At 44.7% G+C, this 21,406-nt stretch overlaps 1 protein-coding gene across 1 annotated transcript in view; it reads left to right on the top strand.

Moving 5' to 3' along the window:
• PKD1L1 (polycystin 1 like 1, transient receptor potential channel interacting) overlaps nt 1-21,406 on the top strand; it is a 1,793,388-nt gene that overhangs the window by 694,841 nt on the left and 1,077,141 nt on the right. Inside the window, exons 20-22 of the mRNA XM_078688182.1 lie at nt 9,681-9,887; nt 10,312-10,493; nt 17,108-17,329. Coding sequence (XP_078544308.1) covers nt 9,681-9,887; nt 10,312-10,493; nt 17,108-17,329 — 611 coding nt within the window. The remainder of the gene's footprint in view (nt 1-9,680; nt 9,888-10,311; nt 10,494-17,107; nt 17,330-21,406) is intronic.

The following is a 21,406-nucleotide window of genomic DNA, read 5'->3' as shown; positions in this document are numbered from 1 at the left end:
AATGGGTGATGATTGCCAAGAGGATCCCGAAGGAGATCTGGATTGTGGGGTAGAAGGATTTGCGAATCCCAGGAAAGTTCCAGAAGAACCTGAAACCATACTTGAAACCTCCAGTATGGAGTGATCAAAACCACCATCACCTTTTGTCTTTGGACCTGAGCTGACACTCATTATCATGGCAAATGGGGGAAAGGCGTACCTTGTCACCAAATAACAATCCCAGAGAAAGGCATCTGTTGTTGTTGCCAGAGGATATGGCTACCAGCTGAAGTACCTGGGAAGTTAATGATCTAACCGGGAGGCAAAAAGATCCACTGTGAAAGGACCCCAAAGGAGCCTCCAGAAGACTGTGGTTCAACTGCCACGACTCATGTCTGATCATACTCTGGAGCACCAGAATGCTACCACATTGAACAATCTGAAAAGATACTCTGCCGTCGCTGAGACATTGTGAGAAAGGCAGAAGGCCAAAAACTCCTTGATAAGATCCGCTAAGATCTTTGACTTGGTACCCCATAGATGGTTGATGTAGCGGACCACTGAATTGTTCATGTTGCGGAGGACACTGCCCTCAATCCTGTCTTTTGTCCAACATTTGATTGATAATGACCCTGCCATCAGCTCCAAGCAATTGATATGGAACTGCTACTCGTCTGCGGACCATTTTCGTCCTGTAAAGGAGTCCCTCAGCAGGCTTACCAGCCAGCCTTGCTGGCATCTGACTTAATAACGATATCCAGGTTGGAATCAAATATGGCTCGACCTTTCCACATCTCCATGTGGTCCAGCCACCATCTCATTTACACCTTGACTTCCTCCATGAGCGGGATCTGCTCTGAATATTGAAGGTCTCTGTTGAGGTGGAAGGCTTAGAGGAGTTGGAGGGCCCTGAAATGAAAAGGGCTCAGAAACATTCAATGTATAGGGGAGACAAAAAGACCTACAATTCGGGCTATCTATCTGAGAGAGGTCGTGGACCTAGACAATGTCCTTCTCAACTCTCTGCAAATCTTGGCTACCTTCCGAGAGTGAAGTCTTAAGGTCTTTTCCACGTAATCTATGACAAAACTGAAGAAGGTTGTCTGCTTGGTAGGAACTAGAAGCGATTTTCGCTCGTTGATACCAAAACCTAAGCTTTGCAGCACATCCACTGCCATTTGCAACTGCTCCCGAGGTGTGTTGGACACTGGTCCAAAAGGATGAGGTCATCCAAGTAAATTAAGAGACGAAAACCTGGAGGGTTTTGACCACCCGTTTGAGAGCCTTGGTGAAACACCAGGGAGCTGAAGAGAGTCTCAATAAAACATGTGCAAAGTCTTACACCTGGTCCCGCCACCTGAACTGCAGGAACCTGTGGTGGGGGGAATGGGGACTGCTAAATAGGCATCCTTTAAGGCCAAATGCACCATCCAGTCGTTGGGACAAAGAAGATCATGCAAAAGATGGATACTCTCCATTATGAAATGTTGATAGACAAGCCACCTATTGAACTCTCTGAGGTTGATCACTAGCAGTTGCCCACCATCTGTCTTGTCCACCAAAAAGATGTTGCAGAGGAGCTGGAGGCAGGTCCAGGTAATCTCTCGTTTTTGCAGAAGATCTGACACCTCTCGATCTATAAAGTCAGTCTGATCTTCTGCAAAAACTAGCATACATGGTAGGGATACCTGAATCGGGGTCCCATAGAACTCTATGTGAAAACTCCTGATGGTTTGTGGAACCCATGCATCGGAAGTAAGATGATCCCAATTGAGAGCAAATAGTCAACTGGCCTGCCACTTTTAGTTGGGAGGAAGGGCAAACTCTCACCTGCTAGGGCCTGGAACTGCCCTCTGGAGGAACCTCTGTAACTACGGCCATCTTGATCTCTTCGTGAGGGAAAGAATTTCCTCTGTCTGGACTGGTCCTGGGACTTCTTGAAGCCTCGGGGAGGAGCTTGGGTACAGAAGCGACCGGTCGAGCGCCCTCTGCCGCAGCTAGCCCAGACACAAATTTGGGGGTGAAAAAATCTTTTTGATCGATGCTTGCGCCTTATCTAAGAAGGTAAAGTGAGTACAAATTTGCCAAGCTCCTTAACGAATGGCTCCCCGAAGAGCTTGCTTTACGTCACTGCATCAGCCTCTGTTAATGTTAATGTTCATGTTATCTGGATTTGTAAAGCACAGCTGCTACCCGAAGGTGTCCTGCCGCTGAGGTAAGGTTCAACCCGTGGAATACATAAGTGGATGTTGCTGGTTAGTTGTTAAAGAGCCAAGTTTTTAGGGTGATTGGTCATGCTTCTTAAATGTAGAGGAAGCCTGTTCCACGCCTTAGCTGCATTGGTGGTGAAACTTCTACCCCCCCCCCCCTTTAGCTTTTTTTATTCGTGGTGTTGCTACAAGCTTGGCATCTGATGAACGTAGTGTTCTTTTTGGTAAATACCAGCGGAGTTGTTGCCTTAGATAGTCTGACCCAGATCCCTGCAGGGCCTTGAACACCAGGCAAAGTGCCTTAAATTGGGTGCGCTTTTTGACTGGTAACCAGTGGAGTTTTTTTATAGATGGGGAGATAGATGCATGCTCAGGGATACCTGTAAGGAGTCTAGCCGCTGCGTTCTGCAGCATCTGTAATTTATGCATGGAGCCTTCTTGCAACTTGAGGTATAGACCATTGCAATAGTCCAGCCTGGACAATACCAGGGCCGAAACTACTATTTATTGTGCATCTTTCGGAAGTAGTGGCATTATTTTCCTACAGGTTCTGAGAATGAGTGAGGTGGTTGATGTCACTGCGTTAATCTGGTCTTTAAAGCTTAAAGTGTCATCAATCCAAATTCTCAGGTTCTTCACCTTCTTGGTGGGGGGTGGTAGTTGGCCAAGGGCAGATGGCCATTAGTTTGGGGTCCAGAAGGAGGGGTTGTTGCCAAAAAGTACCATCTCCGTTTTGCTGGAGTTGAGCTTTAAGCACTTCCATGCCATCCAATCACTCACTGTATACATACAGTACTGAAGCCTAGAAGCAGCATCACCTTGTTTATCGGGTCAAATATTGACCACAATTTGGGTATCGTCAGCGTATGATGTGAGATTAAACCCAAAAGTCTCAATAAGCGGGGCTAGCGAGGAAACCTAAATGTTAAAAAGTGTGGGGCTCAGAAAGGATCCCTGGGGAACTCCACAGGGTAGGGAAAAAGCTTCAGCCTCAAACGTATCTAGTTTGACCATTTGAGTTCTGTCTGAAAGAAAGGATTTAAGGAGAGCTTGTGCCGTTTGTTTGACACCTATTTCTTCCAAACAGTCCACCAGCAGGGTGTGGTGGACAGTATCAAATGCCGCCGAGAAGTCCAGCATGATCAGGGCGGCACTTCCTCCCTGATCAAGAATGGCCCTGATCTGTTCCGTGGAGTGGATGAGTGCCATTTCTGTACTATGCCCTTCTCTAAACCCGTATTGGGTGGGGTCAAGTTGCTCGGAACGGATGAGAAATTAGGTGAGCTGGGCATTCATGTTTTTTTCAATATTCTTCGCTGGAAGGGGCATTCTGGAGATGGGTCTAACATTGTTTGGATCCTTGGCGTCTAAGTTGGGTTTCTTTAAAAGTGGAAGGATGGAAGCCTGTTTCCAATCCTTTGGGAAGTATCCTTCCTTGTACATAGCATTAAAAATGGATGTGAGTTTACCTGCCACTGTCCTAGCCGCAAGTTTTACAGTTTCGATAGGGCAACGATCGAAGGGGGAACCTGACTTCGCCTGGATAAGGATTTTATAGGTGTCTTCATCTGTGAGGGGGTTAAAAAAAATAAAAACGGTGTTGTTTTTAGAGGCTTTTGTTACAGTGGTGGGTGTGGAATATAGGTTGCTATTTGACATGTTTGAGAAGGCTGAGAAGATGGCATTACCTTTATCGAAAAAGAACTTTGCATTGTTGTTGCACAGGTCTCGACTTGGGGGGGTGGGTGCAGTGACGGGATGAGCTAGGGATTTGACAATTTTAAACCGAGTTTTAGGCTGGTTTTTCACCTCCTGATTTTTTTTTTTTGAAATATTTTTGTTTAGTTGTGTGAAGTAGCTGTTTATACTGGGCTAGACCCTGTTTATATGCTTTTTTCTTTTCTTCATTATATTCCTTCCTCCAGCCCCTTTCCTGATGCTTGCAAACCAACTCTTGGTCCTTAAGTTCACGAGAGTACCAGGGAGCTGAAGGGCGCTTTCTGTGGATGTGTACCTTTTTCACGGGGGCTAACTTGTTTCCTGCTTTTGTTAGCCAATTAGTATAGCAATTATTTGCCTGGTCAAGGTTTGTAGGGAGCAGGAAATTGTTAGCAGCAAGGAATTTGTTTAGATCTTCGGCCTCAATGTTTTTCCATGCCCTTGTTTCGAGGTATATTTTGGAGGGTTTGGGGTCTGAGAGGCGGGATGAGGTGTGTTTGAAAAGAACAGCCGAGTGGTCAGACCATATAAGGGGGCGAAGGCCTGTAAAAGATATCTGAGGGTTGTTAGAGAAGATGCCGTCCAAGGTATGCCCTGCTTGATGCGTGGGTCCTGTGACAAGCTGTTCTAGATTCCCTGACGACATAAGGTCTAGCAAACTGACTGTATCTAGATCGGAGGTTCATTTGAAATGGAAATTGAAATCACCTAGAATGGTATATGCATTGGAGTTTAGTCCTATTTCTAATAGGGTGCCAGCTTGTTCAATGAAGCAATTCCTCTGCCCAGGGGGTCTATAGATAAGTGAGCCTCTAAAAGATTCGTAGTGAGAGAGGTATATACAGAAATCTAACGCTTCGCATTCCTCATTTTTCAATGGCTGAAAGGATGAAGTGATGCAGTTATGGTGTATCACTGCAAGCACACCCCCTCATTTGAGTGGTCTGTTAAGCAAGAAGCAGAGATAATCAGAAGGTGTCGCTTTCACTAAGTCTGGGCCTGAGGCGTCATCAGTCCAGTTCTCTGTAACAAAGGCGATCATTATCCCCTCGTCTTCAAGAAAGCAGGCACATTCTGTGCTGTGCTTAACCAGGGATCTATTAATAAGGGCGCAATTCCACACAGTATTTGGGGGGATTTTACAGCTACTACTCTGTTTTTCCCTATACGCAGCCACAGGTTGACCGATAATATTAGGTAGAGAAATATTACAACCAGGGCAGATCATGCTGGTTTGGTGGGGTTTGCAGTCAAGAAGTAGTGGCAGTTTTGGGCCATCTTGGACCCCTTTAGGGCTATGAACTTGGCGCTGGAGTCGGTGAAAGAATTGATATTATCTGATCCAATTCGGGCAGGGGGGCTGGCGCTGAGCACGGAGCTAGCGCGGACGGGTGCAGACGGGCCTGCCTTTGGCGCGGCGCGCCTGCTGCGTTCGTCCGCGACTGCATCTGATTATGTACCGGCAGGGTCTCAACAGCTAGACAGCTGACCGGAATCCTACCAAGATGGCGGCGGTCCCACGTTTTAATTGCAGGCCAATTTAAACATGTGGACTATCAGCTGATAGATCCACGAGGTGCCAAAGCGCAATTAAAATCACCCCAGCAACTCTTAAGCCCCGTAAAAACACCCAAATCGTATTTAGTCACAGGTCTAAAAAGATGCCCCAGATCGAATATAAAAGCAGCAGATGCAGTCTCAATAACACACAGATAGAACCAATAGCAGCAAAAGTTAAAACAAAGTCTCTTCTCTCCCAGCTGTGCGTCAGGAGGACTCCGTGGATGCGAAATCCCCCAGTTTGGTGTCCACATTTAGAAGGAGGTAACAGCGTCTCTCTGTTGACAGGGCGCAGTTTGTGTTCCCTTGAAAACTATGGCGGCTGCGCCCATACCGAAAACAGCCCTGGGAAACTAGGGTACCTGAGGCCTTGGCCTCCTTAGACCGATCCAAGATCTTTGTGAGAAGTCCACAGATGTCCAATAGTTTATCAGGGCAGGATTTCCAGGATCTATCTATACCCTTTTCAAGGAGATAGATCTATCTCTGAGGTGAATGCAACCTTGCCAGAGAGGGAGGGACGTGACACCCCATTCAAAGACATGGCCTGACTTCTTTCTCTAAGGTGACCTGCCACAAACTTGGCTAACTTGTCAGATAGGACCCATTCCACTGAGCAGGTGTGCATAAGGCTCTCTGGTTCTAACATCAGGCGGCTCTGTGCCGCAACTTATGGACTCCAAGGTCACAGGGACCAACAAGGGACAACAGGGCTGGGATGGACCAGCCTCAACATTAGAGTCACTGTGGGAATCATTTTCCTCTGCGTCAAGGCCAGTAAAGGGGGGGGGGGGTAGTTTTGCCATGTCAGCAAAGGCACCAAACGGAAGGCTTCTTAAGGCTCTCAAGTCCATCCTGGGGTTACTCTTGCACTATGGCACATTCATAAATGTGGAGGCTGCCGCAGAGCTGGGCAGGCATCATCATGCATAGATTGGGAGCAGTGCAGGAATAAGCAATGCTCTATCAGGGGGCTCTCAAAGGACCCCGTGGCTGCCACCCCTGCTTGATGGATGGATGGAGGCATCTACCGCCTCACAAAATTAGTTGTTCAGGAGAAGGAACTGCAGGGACTCTTTTTCTATGTATTCCTCCTCTGTGACCCCACTAGACTCTTAAGAAAGCGCAGGGTGCAGACAGGGTGCGTAATGTAGAAAAGCAGAGAGACTTGTCACAAACTTTAGCCCAGTTCATGCAGGCTGCAATGTATATGTGTGTGTGTGTGTGTGTATATATATATATATATATATATATATATATATATATATATATATATATATATATATACATATCACCAATTGGCTCCACTCTCAGCGTGCTAGGTTGGCCGGTGCTGGCGTTCGGGGCAGAACCAAGCCCCACATCAATTTACCACCATAAGAGTCATATGCCGCACTCCAGGAGTTTGATTTATGTCAATATATTTATTTCAGTACACCATCACCAACGCGTTTCGCCCACCAAGGTCTTGATCACTGTTGAGTGAGCCCTTTCTCCATTTCCACATTTATACACAAGTGCCATTGAGCCCACAATGAAGCATTCTGGGTTATATGGTTTTTCAGGAACTACATTTAATTAAAAACATATCCATGTATAAAAGAGTACATATGATGATTTCTGTTTTACACAGGTCTGATTGGGTGTGGAATTCTTTCTTGTTGCCAGTGAAGTTATTTATACCAGTCAGTTAAAAATAGATTTCTCCTGAGTTTATTGATTATACTCTCAATCCATATGGTCTCAGTGCCATAAAACTCGTGCATTCTCCTGCAATTATGATAGACACAGTTTTCTCCTCTGTGTGACATATTTTCGTGTTTGGTTGACTAGGTGTCTAAGACACATCCACTTTATAAGGATTAGTGCCCCCTTCCCCTAGGGGACACTAAGACTTATAAAGTGGGCGCCTGGGACTTGCCCCTGAACAGCCAGGCAGGAGCACAGAGGCGGCGCGGATATGAGCGCTTTGGAATTAACGCAAGATGTACAGACCTGCTTGTTATGAAATGTGGGCATCCGTCTGCTAAAAAAAAAATTATATATATATATATATATATATATATATATATATATATATATATATATATATATATATATATATATATATATATATATATATATATATATATATATATATATATATATATATATATATATATATATATATATATATATATATATATATATATATATATATATATATATATATATATATATATACATATACATATACATATATATATATATATATATATATATATATATATATATATATATATACATATACACACACACACACCCGTGTGAGATTGAGCGTCAGAGGCATCCAGGTGGCCCGGTGGAGACATTGGCTCCGATAGGACGCAAGCTCATCTCTTTCCCTGAAGCTGACTAAAGCACATTCTCCGCGGAGCAACAAGATGCACTGTAGCACTCTCGCTTTCTGTTGATGACTGACCACATCGCAGTCCCGAGGCTTAACAGAACGCCGTGAATGGAGCTATGAGACCCGCTCCCGTGGCACAAATAAAGTAGTGGAATGTTAGCTGTGCGAAAACAAGCAAATAGCACAAAAAAATTTATAACGCACAATGTACCAGAGCAATGCAAAGAACCACTCAACTGCTGGAAGCAAGAAAAGAAAGAGAAAGCTATTCAGGGGTCTCCTACCCTCATGGATATTCTGGACTGTTGATTGGTTGAACTGTATTGACCTTTCCCTGTGCATCCTCGGAATGCTCGTCTTTTTTATTTTTTTAACAGTTTTATTGGTGAAGACTGTTGGAATGGAAATAAAATAAGGTAGAACATACTCCTTGCCTCCAGTCCTGACATAGAATCAATGATCCCACTTTGACACAGTCAAACCTTTGTCTCAAATGCGTTCTAAATAGAATGTGATCCTTTTTTCACTGCAGTAGTCCTTTCCATACAATTATCAGATCTGTGAGTCTGGAACTATGGTGGCACCCTTATTGTCTTTTTTTCTGTAGATCTGGAAGGTGTGACCCCAAGATAGTTTTCTCAGAGTTTTATGAGATGAATAACAAATACTGAGATCTTGCAAGAATTCAGGTGGACATGTTCAGGTCAGGCTATTACAATCTCAAACAGAAAACCAAATTGCATTGCAACATCTAGACTCTTGTTATCTAAAGGGGCTTAACCTGGTAGTTTGGGCATGACTTTTCCTTCTGGAGACCTACCATTACTGATTTGCATACAGCTGGTCTCGGTCTAGAGGGGCATAGTGGGCAAAAAAATGAGAAGAATTCAAACCTTTAACCCATCCCCCCCATTTTGTTACCGTGAGCTCTCAGAGGCTTCTTTGCTGATGCTGCTAGCACCTGCATTTGTCATTCACTTTATATTTCAACTGCCCTGCTCCTCCCCTGCCAGGCTGCCACTTCCTTATCACCCTCTTCTACATAGCTGCAGTATTTCATCGATATCAGAATTCATCTGTACATGTCTATAAAGTAATGCAAGGAAGCAGAATGAAGAAAGACTGCCTCTAACAATATTTTAATGATACCTGACACCAGCTGTACATTCACCTACCACAACCACTGGAAAATCATAATCAGTACAGTATTTTCAACCTAATAACCATGTGTTTTTGCAGAAGGCAAATACCGCGCTTTATACTAGTCGTCTTCCTTTGCGCAATTCTATATACACAAAAGCCCCACAGTCAGGACTGATTCCTGTATGGCACTAAGCCCTAGCCAGAAGGGGAATAGGGTTGCACATTAGTTGCTGTAGTGCTCCCTATCTTTGATACCAAAGCTGTGAGGAACACGAAGCAGGATAACTTGCATACCATGCATATGAAGCCCTTAGCCTCTCTATTAATAAAGCTTATGGAAGTGTGCAAATTAGTAATGTATTGAGTACCAGGGTGGCAACCCATCCAGTTGATATTAAAACAAAACCATCTAAATTCATGCAGCGCACTATAAAGGGAGCGCATGCTAATACTTTTTAGATACTACTTTCTTGGGTTGATAACACTTCATAGTGACTTCAGTTTCTCCACTACGATGAGGTTTGTAACACAGTCCTCATTACTTTATGATTATAAATGGCTCACTTGTAATTTTTACCATGATTAAACCGGTCACCATAGCGCAAGTTGCTGTGTGTAGATTTAGATTACAGAATATAGAACTGAATATACATATGTATTTCTTCCCTAAATGTATTCAGGTCCGACGATATCAGAATCTTCAGCTGAGAGTAACCTTTGAAGCTGCAATCTCCTGCAACATTTCCCAGGGCCTTAGCTATCAGTGGTCCTTAATAGCATTAAGTGGAGCTCGGGTACCACTTCCTCCAAGTGTTGACACTAAGAAGCCGACCATATTGCTTCCAAGTTACCTTCTGGAATATGGACTCTACACCGCTGTTGCTAAGGTATGTATTTGGGTTCAATTTTGGAACTGAGCTTACCACAAAATTCACTTGTCTATGTAGTTGGTCGTCTCTTGCCTTGGCCATGCGTGCATTTGCTGCTTTATTAGGTCTCTGCACGGTAAATATTTTACTGATGTCGCATCTTAAGCACATTTCATGACATAGGTGGGGGACAGTGAGAACGTACAATTTAAAATTGTAGATGGCACGCTTGCCCACCACCTTGTGTTATCAACCTTACGGTTACAAGAGTCAGTCAACTGAAGCTGCTCTTTTGGTTTCATGTCATGCCATAAGCCTCGCTTTACACATTTGTTTGGAACAGTTCTGTGTGAAGTTATGGATACTCCAGTAGAATTGGGGCCCAAAAAATAAATGTGTTCTTTTGCTTTGAGAATGTAATTATTTTCTTCATATTTTTCAGGTTCAAATAATTGGAAATGTTGTATATAGTAATTACACAGTGAACATTGTGGTGCCTCCTAGTCTTCCTGTCAGCGTGATTGCAGGCGGCAACCACCTCTTTATATCTAAAATACCTGCTACCACTGTCCTCCTGAATGGGTCTGAATCATATGATCCAGATTATCCAGAGGCAATAATAAGGTAGGCTTCCTAAATGTACAATACAATGATGTAGTCGTGTTGTCTATTATGGATTTTAATTGTCACTAAGACACAACCTGTCTATTTTCCTTTTCAAAAGAGGAAAACCATACTGAACAGTATTTGTATAGTAACAAGTTTTGACAACCTTAAAATGTTCTGTAGTAGATCATTCATAGGGAACAAAAACCATTTGAGAACCACCATTCCATGGGCAATTCTGGTTGTTACCCTTGCATAGATCACATTGTTTCTAGGCACTATGCAAGACCAAATAAAATGTATATACTTTGGCAGCAGTACAGGTTCTTACACCCTCAAAAGCGCTTCTACATGTGGCGAGAAAATAGTCTGTATTACTTAAAAAGGCCTTTATTTGCAACAACATGTATGTCATTCTGAGTGGAAAGCCACCTAGAAAGGAGATGCTTACCACTGTTGGGTCTTTAAAAGCATTTCAGAGCAGGAGTCACTGTTCTCAGTGAGCCCAAAAATCTATGATTCTGCATAGTTAAGCACCCTGAATTGCAGTTTCAGAATGCCCATTTATTTTTTACCACCTTCCCTCTCAATAACCCTCCCTGGATCTGCACCTCATGAAGTATTACCTGGATGCTATTTCCTTTTACTTCACGGCTGCTTTCTGTTTGCTGGTGTGCCTAACCATCTTTGTACACACTATCATCATTAGATTTGTCATATTCTCCCCATTCCTTTCTGCTTTGCTTTGTACAGAAAACCCATGCTGATCCTTCACCCATATATTCATTTCTGGGCAGTCTGCACATCTTTCTTCTATACCTCAAATTAGACTACGCTTTCAAAAGAGTTTCCTTTCTCCTCTTTACATACACTCCACTAGGGCCCCTCTTTTTATTGTAGCAAGTAAACAAATTTCCCAAGGATGTGCTCAATGATTCTCCTTGAATGCACCCAGCGTCACTGTCCTTTACAGTCAATGTTCAAAGTATATATATCTTGGATTGGTGTAACAGTGGGTCAATCCCAGCACTCCACTATTGGGCCATTCTCACATGCCTCAAGTTTCTTATCTATGCACACCTCCATCGTAATGCACGTATATCTAGGTATGACACAGCCTATGATGAAAATCAACCTCGGCCTCTCACCTTCTCCTACCTCTGAACAGCATTTTAACCAAGCAAACACAAGGAGGTAATGGACAAAGCACTGAAACTTTTCAGACACTCAACCCTATTCATAGATCTGGGTTGAATCCATCATTGTTCTTTAGCTCATTTTGCCACCCCAGTTCAGACCTAGCCATATGTAAATCAGTCTTGACCCTGTTCTTCATGGGAACAGGCCAGCTCGAACTGCCAAGCCAGGTCTTACATGGACTGGAAATAAGCATCCTGGGACCGGTTTTGGGGTAACAACCCTCATCAGCCAGGCTAGCTTGAATCCAGTGGCAAAGTGAGCAAGGGACCCACGTCTGGGCATACCCTGCCAACATAGGGTGAACAAAGCAATTACAAGGAGATGATGGACGGAGCACTGAAACGTTTCAGACACTCCGATCTGGCTTGAATCCATTATGGTTCTTCAGCTCACTTCGCCACCCCAGTTCAGACCCAGCCTATGCATTTTCCCCCTGTAATGGGCTATTGACATTCCAGCTAGGATTCTTTTCTACTCTTGGAAGGCCTAAGGAGACTGATACAGCATTTTCTGGGCTCACTTGCTTACCATTGGACGTCCAATCGACCTTTTAACCTTACTGAGAGGGGATGGGAGTTAGTCTTTGCATTCACTCAAATTTCAATTAACAGTGCAACCCATTTGGCAACATAATGAGGGCCAGGAATTGGTAGTCAAGTTCAAAAAGGTGTATAATAAATTTATAATCAAGTGCAAATACTCAACTCTTAAAGCCGTATTGTAAAGGTATAGAATAACAACTGGGAGTCCCAGCCTCCGAAAGAAATTGAGGCGGACTAGTATTAAACAAACAAGCAGTTCTGTGATTGTGATACAGGAAAGTAGCATCAATATCTGGTGCTTAGAAAAATATCTAAGATTCTCTCACCTATACATCAGTAATCGAGGATCAAGGATTTTCCATGAAGGAAGTCAAGACGGGACAAAAGAAAATCAAGCAAGAAAATGCGAGCATCTCAGAAGATTGGGCAGGAGTCTTCTATGGGTCAGAAATAAATATTAGCCTAAGAAACACGCAACCAGAAATCAAAAGGAAGCATTGAGGTCTAAACCTCATTGAGGGGCCGATTAGGATGGCGGTTTTTCCGCATCCTCCGGGCCGGCGGAAGTGTCCGCCGGCCTGGAGGATGCGGAAAAACCGCGGCGGAGACTCCAAAGACCCACCGCCAAATTAGGATGGCTGGTGGGTCTGATAATCTGTCCGCCGCTTTTCCGCCGCGGTCGGAAGGCGACCGCGGCGGAAAAGCACTAACATGTCTGGCAGTGTCTATCAGACACCGCCAGGCATATTAGGATGTCTGAAAATATATGCTTTTCCGCGGCGGCTTTACCGCTGTGGAAAAGCATACGGACCTTCACTTTGGGGGCCCGTTGCGGGCCCCCTGGGTGAAGGTGGGGTGGGGGGTGCACATGGGGGGTACCTATGGTACCCCCCTGCATTTGCGTGCACAATGCAGCAGGCACCGCGCGGTGCCTGCTGCTTTGTGCACGCAAATGCTGTGCATGGATTTTTTACATTGCGGCGGATGCAGCTTGAAGCTGCACCCGCCGCAATGTTAGTGATAGAGGATGTGACCGCCACCCTGGCGGTCACATCCTAATTCGATCGGAGGGAACGCCGCAGCCCATGCGGACGTTCCCTCCTCCTCAGGGGTCGCGGACGGACTCAAGTCCGTCCGCGATCCTAATCGACCCCTAAGTCCTTTCTGGTAGGAGGGAATCCGGGCATGTGTGTGCAAGGGATCTGCAAGAGAGATCTGCATAGGTGTTCTGCATGAAATCATGAAAGAAATTATCTGGGACTCTGGTGTACAAAGTCCATAGGTAACACCCCCTTGATTACACCATCATTGTCCTCGTCAAATTTCCAGGTTGCAGCCTGCAACATCGATAGATAAACCCACAGTGGACATGGGAACAACATCTTTCTCAGACACACATGGATTGTAACATTTGCTCAATTGACCTTTCCATTGATTCTCTGTACCTTCATCAAGGTCTTCTTCTCAGGCTCTTTCCCCTACCTCTAATACAGTAATGAATATGTTCCAAACTAACAATGCATGTGAATACCTGCAAGAAATGTAGTGTTTGCAGAAAATGGAAAACAGTATTCTATGTACTGCAGCATGGTGAAATACAGGCTGACGATGGATTCATATTCATTTAATATTCATTAAAGCATCTTAATTAGCATGGTTAAACACACTTGTTAGTAGATTCTATAAATCTACAATAAAGGCACCCATTAATAGTAATGAGTGAAATATTTTCAGAAATCACTTAATCAAATAGGAAATATCTGCTAAGTGCATGTTCATGTCATGTATCTATTGAAATTTTCTGTCATAATTTGTGGCATGTAAAAAGTGGGCAACTGTGCTCTGCACCAAGACCCACCTATCCCATTCATGGCTGCTCAAGGTTCCTGTATTCTGGTTTAAATAGATTTTTCCACTTGAACCTGTTGTGGAGAATCGGTTTTTTGAACGCCTTATAATTTAAAAGGCTTTGGTTGTTACGAGATTTAACGAGATTTTAGGGTCTATTCATGAAAGTATTTTAGGGTATGTACATTTGTACTTCTGTAGTATTCTTTTGCATACTCGTAAATGGCTTTATTTAGCCACAAAACATCTAAAAGTAGAATACAATGGAAAAATTCAAAGAACATTTATATACATTTTGTAAAGATGCATTTATACTAATGCGGAATGGGGTGTTTTGGAGCTGAATTAACTAAGTAATGAAAGAGTATGTAGAAGAGTTCTTCTGTAGTATTATTTTCTGTACTCGTAAATACTTTAATGATTTTGTTAATAGGCACCCCTCATACACTGTTGCCTCCTGTGACTAACCAGAAACTGATATTTCAACCAATGGCAATCATGGTTACAACTTTAACATTTTGTATCATTAAACAACATATATTACGTTGTATACTTTGCGCTTTGGGAAAAGTTGGTGTCCCAGAGGTGCTCGAACAATTTTTCGAGTGGGGGGTGCTACGACTAGAATCAGGATTAGGAGTGTGGATAAAATAACTGATGCTTAAAGAGGGAGTGTACCAAAGAATGTAACTTTTGTTAAACAGTGTATGCATCATTTAAACAAACTTTGTGTTTTTGTTGTTGTTTGAACCCACTTTGTTTACATCCAATTTAGGAATTAAGAGTCCATCTGTCTCATGTGTACTTTGCATACTGCTGGACTATTTAGGAGTATTTTTAACATTTACTTTGTAAAGCAAACAAATGTTTTTATGTATATGGGTGGGTTAGAAAATCCTTGACTTGTTACTGGCTTTATTACACACCATCGTACCACATAGAGAGACACTAGCAGAGAGAGACAACATATATAATTCTTTGTTTTAAAATACCATCAGTTTGCCAAAAGAAGTTGTCTAGTTATCAGTCTGTCCAGGAAGGAAGTGCTGGAAGAATTTCACTGAAGTTACCTTTTTATTGCTCTTTGACTATCTTGTTTTTAATGTTATCTAGGGGTGCTGGAGCAGCAGCTCCAACGCCAGTGAGTCCTCCTTTCCACGTTTTCTAACGGCGTTTGGCATGATCGCTTAACTCTGGGACTAATATCCCCTATTTGACTCCGTGACCTCATTTACCGTCCTTGTTTGGCCTCGTGGGATGTATAATTAGATTTGTGGCTTATCAGGGATCATATTGCATAAATGTTTGCCTCAACAGCAATACTTACAAGCTATGAAATTGAGAAACCGATATAGTCAGAGATTTGATTACATATTTTAGACACGAAAATGTACATGCAAAGATTGTGAAAAGTGATTTTACTCATTTGTGTATTTTCTTTATTAACAGATTTTATTAAGGTTTTCGATAAGTGATTAGTACAATTGCATACCAACAGCAAGTTTGTGATACTAATTTTAAAGCATCAGCACTTGAATTGTGTTTAATCTCCTCACAGCGAAGGAATAAGATTAAAAAAGAAACAATACCACCCTTTCTCTGCCTCTCCCTATAAATCAGTAGACGGTTGTGTGTGTATTGTCAGTGTGTGGTTTGTCTGGGTGCTGTGCGGTAGGTGTTAAGAGGCAGGCAGGATCGGTCTGGGCGCTAGGCAAGCTAGGTCCCCTCAGTATCCTTGGTGTACCAGTGTTTTTCCCTCTTATAACAGGGTCTCTGTGTGAAACTGCAACGGGGGTCCCACAGGGGAGGGTTATAGGAGTGTCAGATTTGGGAGATGTGAAGGTGTCCACTAGGTTACCCCAGGCTCTGGCCATGTCCAGGGTGTCCACACCTCATCTGGCTTCTCGTAGGAGCAGCCTCCCCTCACACCCCGCCCATTCTTCCATCTCCCTCCTCCATGTTGCAATTCAGGGCCCTCCTGGTACTTTCCAATTCATCTCTCTTGGCAAGAATAAACGCCAAATCCTGAAATCTACTTGCGACTTTGGTTTTGGCTGTGTGTGGAAACCATCCTAACGTGCAAAGGCCTCGAGAGTCAGGAATCTCTCTCCTTGTGACATCTGCAACAGTGGTTATAAATTCCCTTTAGTAAGCCGTCAGCGAGGGACATGACCAGAACATATGTAAAAATTGGGTTCCCAATTTTCTACATCAGGGGCAGGTCGCATCGGCCAAGTAGCTCCTGAGGTGCTCCAGGGTTAGGTACGATCTGTGAAGAACATAATAAGCTTAAAGTGAGCATTCCTAGGCACCTTCAGAATTCTCTCTAGTATAGTGTCCCAGGCCTTAACCTGAATGGGGTTCCTACGTCCTCCTCCCACAACAATTGCTGGTGCGCCAACGATTGCGGGATGTCCTCCTGTATTGCCTTATACAAACAGGAGACCACCTCCAAGGTGCCAGCGGAGAGGTCCATGTAATGGCAGGATCGTAGCACCCACGGCCCCATGGCGGCAGTGTACGAGTGTTTCCACAGCGATGGGGTGAGCGCCATGTGTAAGAGGAAATGGCCGTGCGGTAGGTCAAATTCTGCTTGAAATTCCTCAAACTGAAGCATTGCAGAGTCCCGAAATAGGTCACCCCTCTTTGTTGCCCCCACTTTCACCCAGGAAAGTGTTTTGCCACATTAGGTGGCTGAAACCAAAGTATTTGCAGAAGCTGAACTTGAGGTCTGCTTTGACATATTAATTGTAGAGGTATTTCCAAAACCTTGATCATTGGAGTTTACTATTCCCCTGTTCACTGGTTTCTTTAGTGCACCAGACGACTTGTTCATCTATTCATGTTTCTGTGTATTTACTACTGTGGAGTAATGCTCAATTGATGGTGCATCTGCCTAGTGTCTTCTTTATTTCAAACACTATGTCCTCTCTAAATGATTGAGTGGTTGACTCTTTGTCACCTCTTTACGCATTTGTGACACAATTATGGACAGTTGAAAGTGTGTTTATTTCTCTGACCAAATGTGGCATGTTCTCGCAGGTTCATCTGGAAGTGTGCTCCGGCAAGCAGACCGCATCAGTCCTGTTTCAGCACCACAGTGCAAGATCCCTTTCATAGCAGCTCTGATGCCATCACTGTCCAGACTGACCAACTTGACAGCAGATATGATCAATTTCTTGTGACATTGACGGTTTCAAGTGGCAATCGCACCTCATCAGAGACCCAAATCTTCTTGTCTGTTTATTCAAATCCTACACTCTGGTATGTAACAGCAGCACAATCGTACTTAGTGAGGATTTTAGCCTCGGTTTGCCAAATGTATTTACCAAACGTCCAAATATAGAATTACACTTCCTCTTAACTATATGTGTCCGAGAAAGACTAATGCATGGTGCAGAATACTTGTTAGCATGAGAACCTATGCAGGTACTATGTAGTTCTTCTGTATAGGTTTAAGCACGTTTAGATAATGTACTTTCTAACATTTGCATTTCTTGGTACATTTTTGTATGCACTGTTCCAATAATCCAAAAACAGTATGGTCTGAAATTCTTAAATGCCGAGGCTGTATTTAAGCAGAGAAGGTAGCTTTCTAAACTTTTTCAGCAGAATGTTCTCTTCACTATTTCATATATCTGTGGGAGAGAAGAGGAAGAAGTGGGGTAGCTTATACTGTAATGTGAATTGCAGATTTTTAATGATATTTTGCAAGCACAATTTCCTACCTGAGCTCTGCTTCAGCTCTGATCCAACTGAAGATGTTTCCTTCATCCTAAAGTATATGGGGACCAAACATTCAGCAATTTGTCTGGTTCACAAGTCGGCTTTTTAATCCAAGGCGAATCTATTGGCATTTCCCGACAATTGAGAGTGAAGTGTTTCAGCTGTGTGTATATGTCAAAAAGAAAAGGACACACAGACGAACCATGTGCTATGCCACAAGTTAACCTTTTTGTGATTGAATTATGTCTGTTATTTTGCTGAATGCAGGGGTTATATTCCATCCACACTAGGGTAGTCTACAGCAAACTCATGCATTTGAGTAGGATTTGGATTTTCTGTGGTCTCATAACACATGGACATACTGGTTGGATTGATGCTCCTGCAAAGGACACCTCTCGTCAGGTGGGAAGGACCTTACTGATGTCTGCTAGTGCACTCTGTTTCCTCTTTTAGGTTTGCGGCTGTCACTTTTGTAAGGGATATACCCTAAGGCTACAGACTGAGATTAGTCCTGGGTGGTATTCTGTTATGCAGAAGTCTGTGAAGTGCCGGAAAAAACTTCATCGCGCTCCGCAGAGAGTGCAGTAAGTCCCTCTGCTCGCACTAATTTTTAGTGCCATTAGTTTGTCCTGCACTGTAAAATCAACGCGAATGGCACAGCACAAGAGGGAGCTGCTTCTTTCTGCCACTTGAGTAGATGTTCTATTCGAGCTGCAACTTCCTCAATGCACACAGTAGCGACCTGCCGTGACCACCTGCATTGAGAAATCTCACTGGAGGGTGGTCTAACGTATGATTTTCATCGCTCACCAACTTAACTTTGGCAAACTGCGCAAGAGTATAAACTCTGCTCCAGCCACTTCACTAAGTATATGGAACTCTGCGCTCTATGTGGAGCACGGAGTGGGCAAACCTCCACGAACTCTGGCAGCTGAGTTCACAACCCGTCCTTAGTTTAGATCCACCTACCCTATAATCCAAGGAATTAGTTCAAGCCACTATGTACGAGGAAGGTGGATCTGGTTTACTACTGACATGCATTCTGCCCAGTTTCATTGGGAAGAAGTGCTTTTGGCTAAATTAAATAGTTCCTCTCTCAATGGGCATAGTGCTATTCATGAAACCCCGGTTTCATACCTAGAATGTCACATTCAAGCATCTGTACTAATAATGATGCAATGCATGATCAAAAACATTTATTTTAGTAGGCTATGACATGGACTTTTATCACAAGACATATGAAGCACATTGTTATTACCAGGATTCCAATGAGCATTTCAATAATGGCTTTATCACTAGGTTTCCTAATTCCTACACCCATTCTTATCCACCAAAAGGTCATCCTTCAGAGAACGACTGGAAAACAACACCCACAACAGCAAGGAACTCTTCAACGTCGTGAAAGAGCTCTCCAACACCAACACCAGCAACAACGACATCACGTCTTCTCAAGACCTCTGCAACTCTCTGGCCACCTTTTTTCACCGTAAGATCGTCGACATACACGACAGCTTCGGCGCTCAGAACTCGTACCCCACCACCGAACCTACACCCCCCACCACCACCCTGTGCGCCTGGACTCGGGTCAGCACGGAAGATACCACCCACACGATGAACACCATCCACTCGGGCTCCCCAGCCGATCCCTGCCCACATCACATCTTCAACAAAGCCGACTCCATCATCGCACCCAAACTTCGGGACATCATCAACAACTCCTTCATATCCGCCACCTTCCCGGAGAGCTGGAAGCACGCAGAGATCAGCGCCCTCCTGAAGAAGCCCACCGCAGACCTCTCAGACCTCAAGAATTTCCGCCCCATCTCGCTCCTCCCCTTCCCTGCAAACGTCAACAAACAGCTGACAGCCTTCCTGGAGGCGAACGGCTCCCTCGACCCATCGCAGTCCGGATTCCGAGCAAACCACAGCACCGAGACCGCCCTCATCGCGGCCACCGACGACATCCGGACCCTGCTGGAAAACGGAGAAACCGCCGCCCGCATCCTGCTCGACCTTTCGGCTGCGTTCGACGCGGTCTGCCATCGCACCCTGACAACCCGCCTCCGCCACGCCGGGATCCAAGGAAAGGCCCTGGAATGGATCACCTCCTTCCTCTCCGACAGAAACCAAAGAGTCCGTCTCCCGCCCTTCCTCGCAGAAGCCACCAAGATCATCTGCGGCGTACCTCAAGGCTCCTCGCTCAGCCCCACCCTCTTCAACGTCTACATGAGCCCCCTCGCAGCCATCGCATGCAAGCACAACCTTAATATCATCTCCTACGCCGACGATACCCAACTGATCCTCTCCCTCACCAACGACCCCACCTCCGCCAGAGCCAGCTTCCAGGACGGAATGAAAGAAATCGCAGACTGGATGATGCTCAGCCGCCTGAAACTGAACTCAGACAAGACGGAAGTCCTCATCCTCGGCCCATCCATCTACGCCTGGGATGACTCCTGGTGGCCCCCTGCTCTAGGCCCCCCACCCAAGCCCACGGACCACGCACGCAACCTGGGCTTCATCCTTGACTCCTCCCTCACGATGGCCAGGCAAGTTAACGCCGTTACCTCCTCCTGCTTCAACACACTCCGCATGCTCCGTAAGATCTTCCGCTGGCTCCCCACTGGAACCAGGAAAACGGTCACCCAGGCCCTCGTCACCAGCTGTCTGGACTACGGGAATGCCCTCTACGCTGGAACCACCGCCAAACTACAGAAAAGACTCCAGCGTGTCCAGAACGCCTCAGCACGACTCGTCTTGGACATCCCCCGACACAGCCACATCAAGAGGATCAAGTTCAGACTCCTCACCCACGCACACAAGGCCCTCCACGACTTGGTCCAATACCTCAACAACTGCCTCACGTTATACACGCCAACCCGTCAGCTCTGCTCCGCCAGCCTCGCCCTCGCCACCGTCCCACGGAACCGCAGAACCACCACCGGAGGAAGATCCTTCACGTACCTGGCGGCCTAGACCTGGAACACTCTCCCCACCCACCTGCGACTCACCCAGGACCATCTCTCCTTCAGGAAGCAACTCAAGACCTGGCTTTTCGAGCGGTAGCAGCCCCCCCCGCCCACCCGCCCCCCAGCGCCTTGAGACCCTAGCGGGTGAGTAGCGCGCTTTACAAATACTCTCGATTGATTGATTATCTCTAGTATGAGAACATTAAAAAAAATCTATCGTTTCCTGCGGAGGAAGTGCTATAATTGTCACTCTGTATACCTGCACACAGTGCATCTCTGTTATCAGATCTTCAGCCATCAGGGCAAGGAAGAAGCCGCCTTTGGTTTCAGCTCCATAGATCCAGCCTTGGTCCAAGATGGACAGCAGTCTGGAACTGACTCTAGTTTGGACAACTCAGGGGTGTAGATATCTCTAATTCGAATGGCCAAATCTCAGTGTTTATGTAATAAACTGACCACCGCATAATTTAACTGATTGTGAATGACCAGCAAGGCAGAAACGTGGTGGAAAAATTGAGTCAAAACCAGTGTGTTCTTTACGTGCATCACCTCTGTATACATTTCCTCATTATATCTCCTGTATACCAGACAACCCTTTGATGTAGGTATCTTAATATGTAATTCAATACATACATCGATTAAAATG

This window comes from Lissotriton helveticus, chromosome 4_1, assembly GCF_964261635.1.
Source record: "Lissotriton helveticus chromosome 4_1, aLisHel1.1, whole genome shotgun sequence".
In the NCBI taxonomy this organism is placed as follows: domain Eukaryota; kingdom Metazoa; phylum Chordata; class Amphibia; order Caudata; family Salamandridae; genus Lissotriton; species Lissotriton helveticus.
The sequence above is the reverse complement of the archived record's forward strand: the minus strand, read 5'-3'. Positions and strand labels throughout refer to the sequence as shown.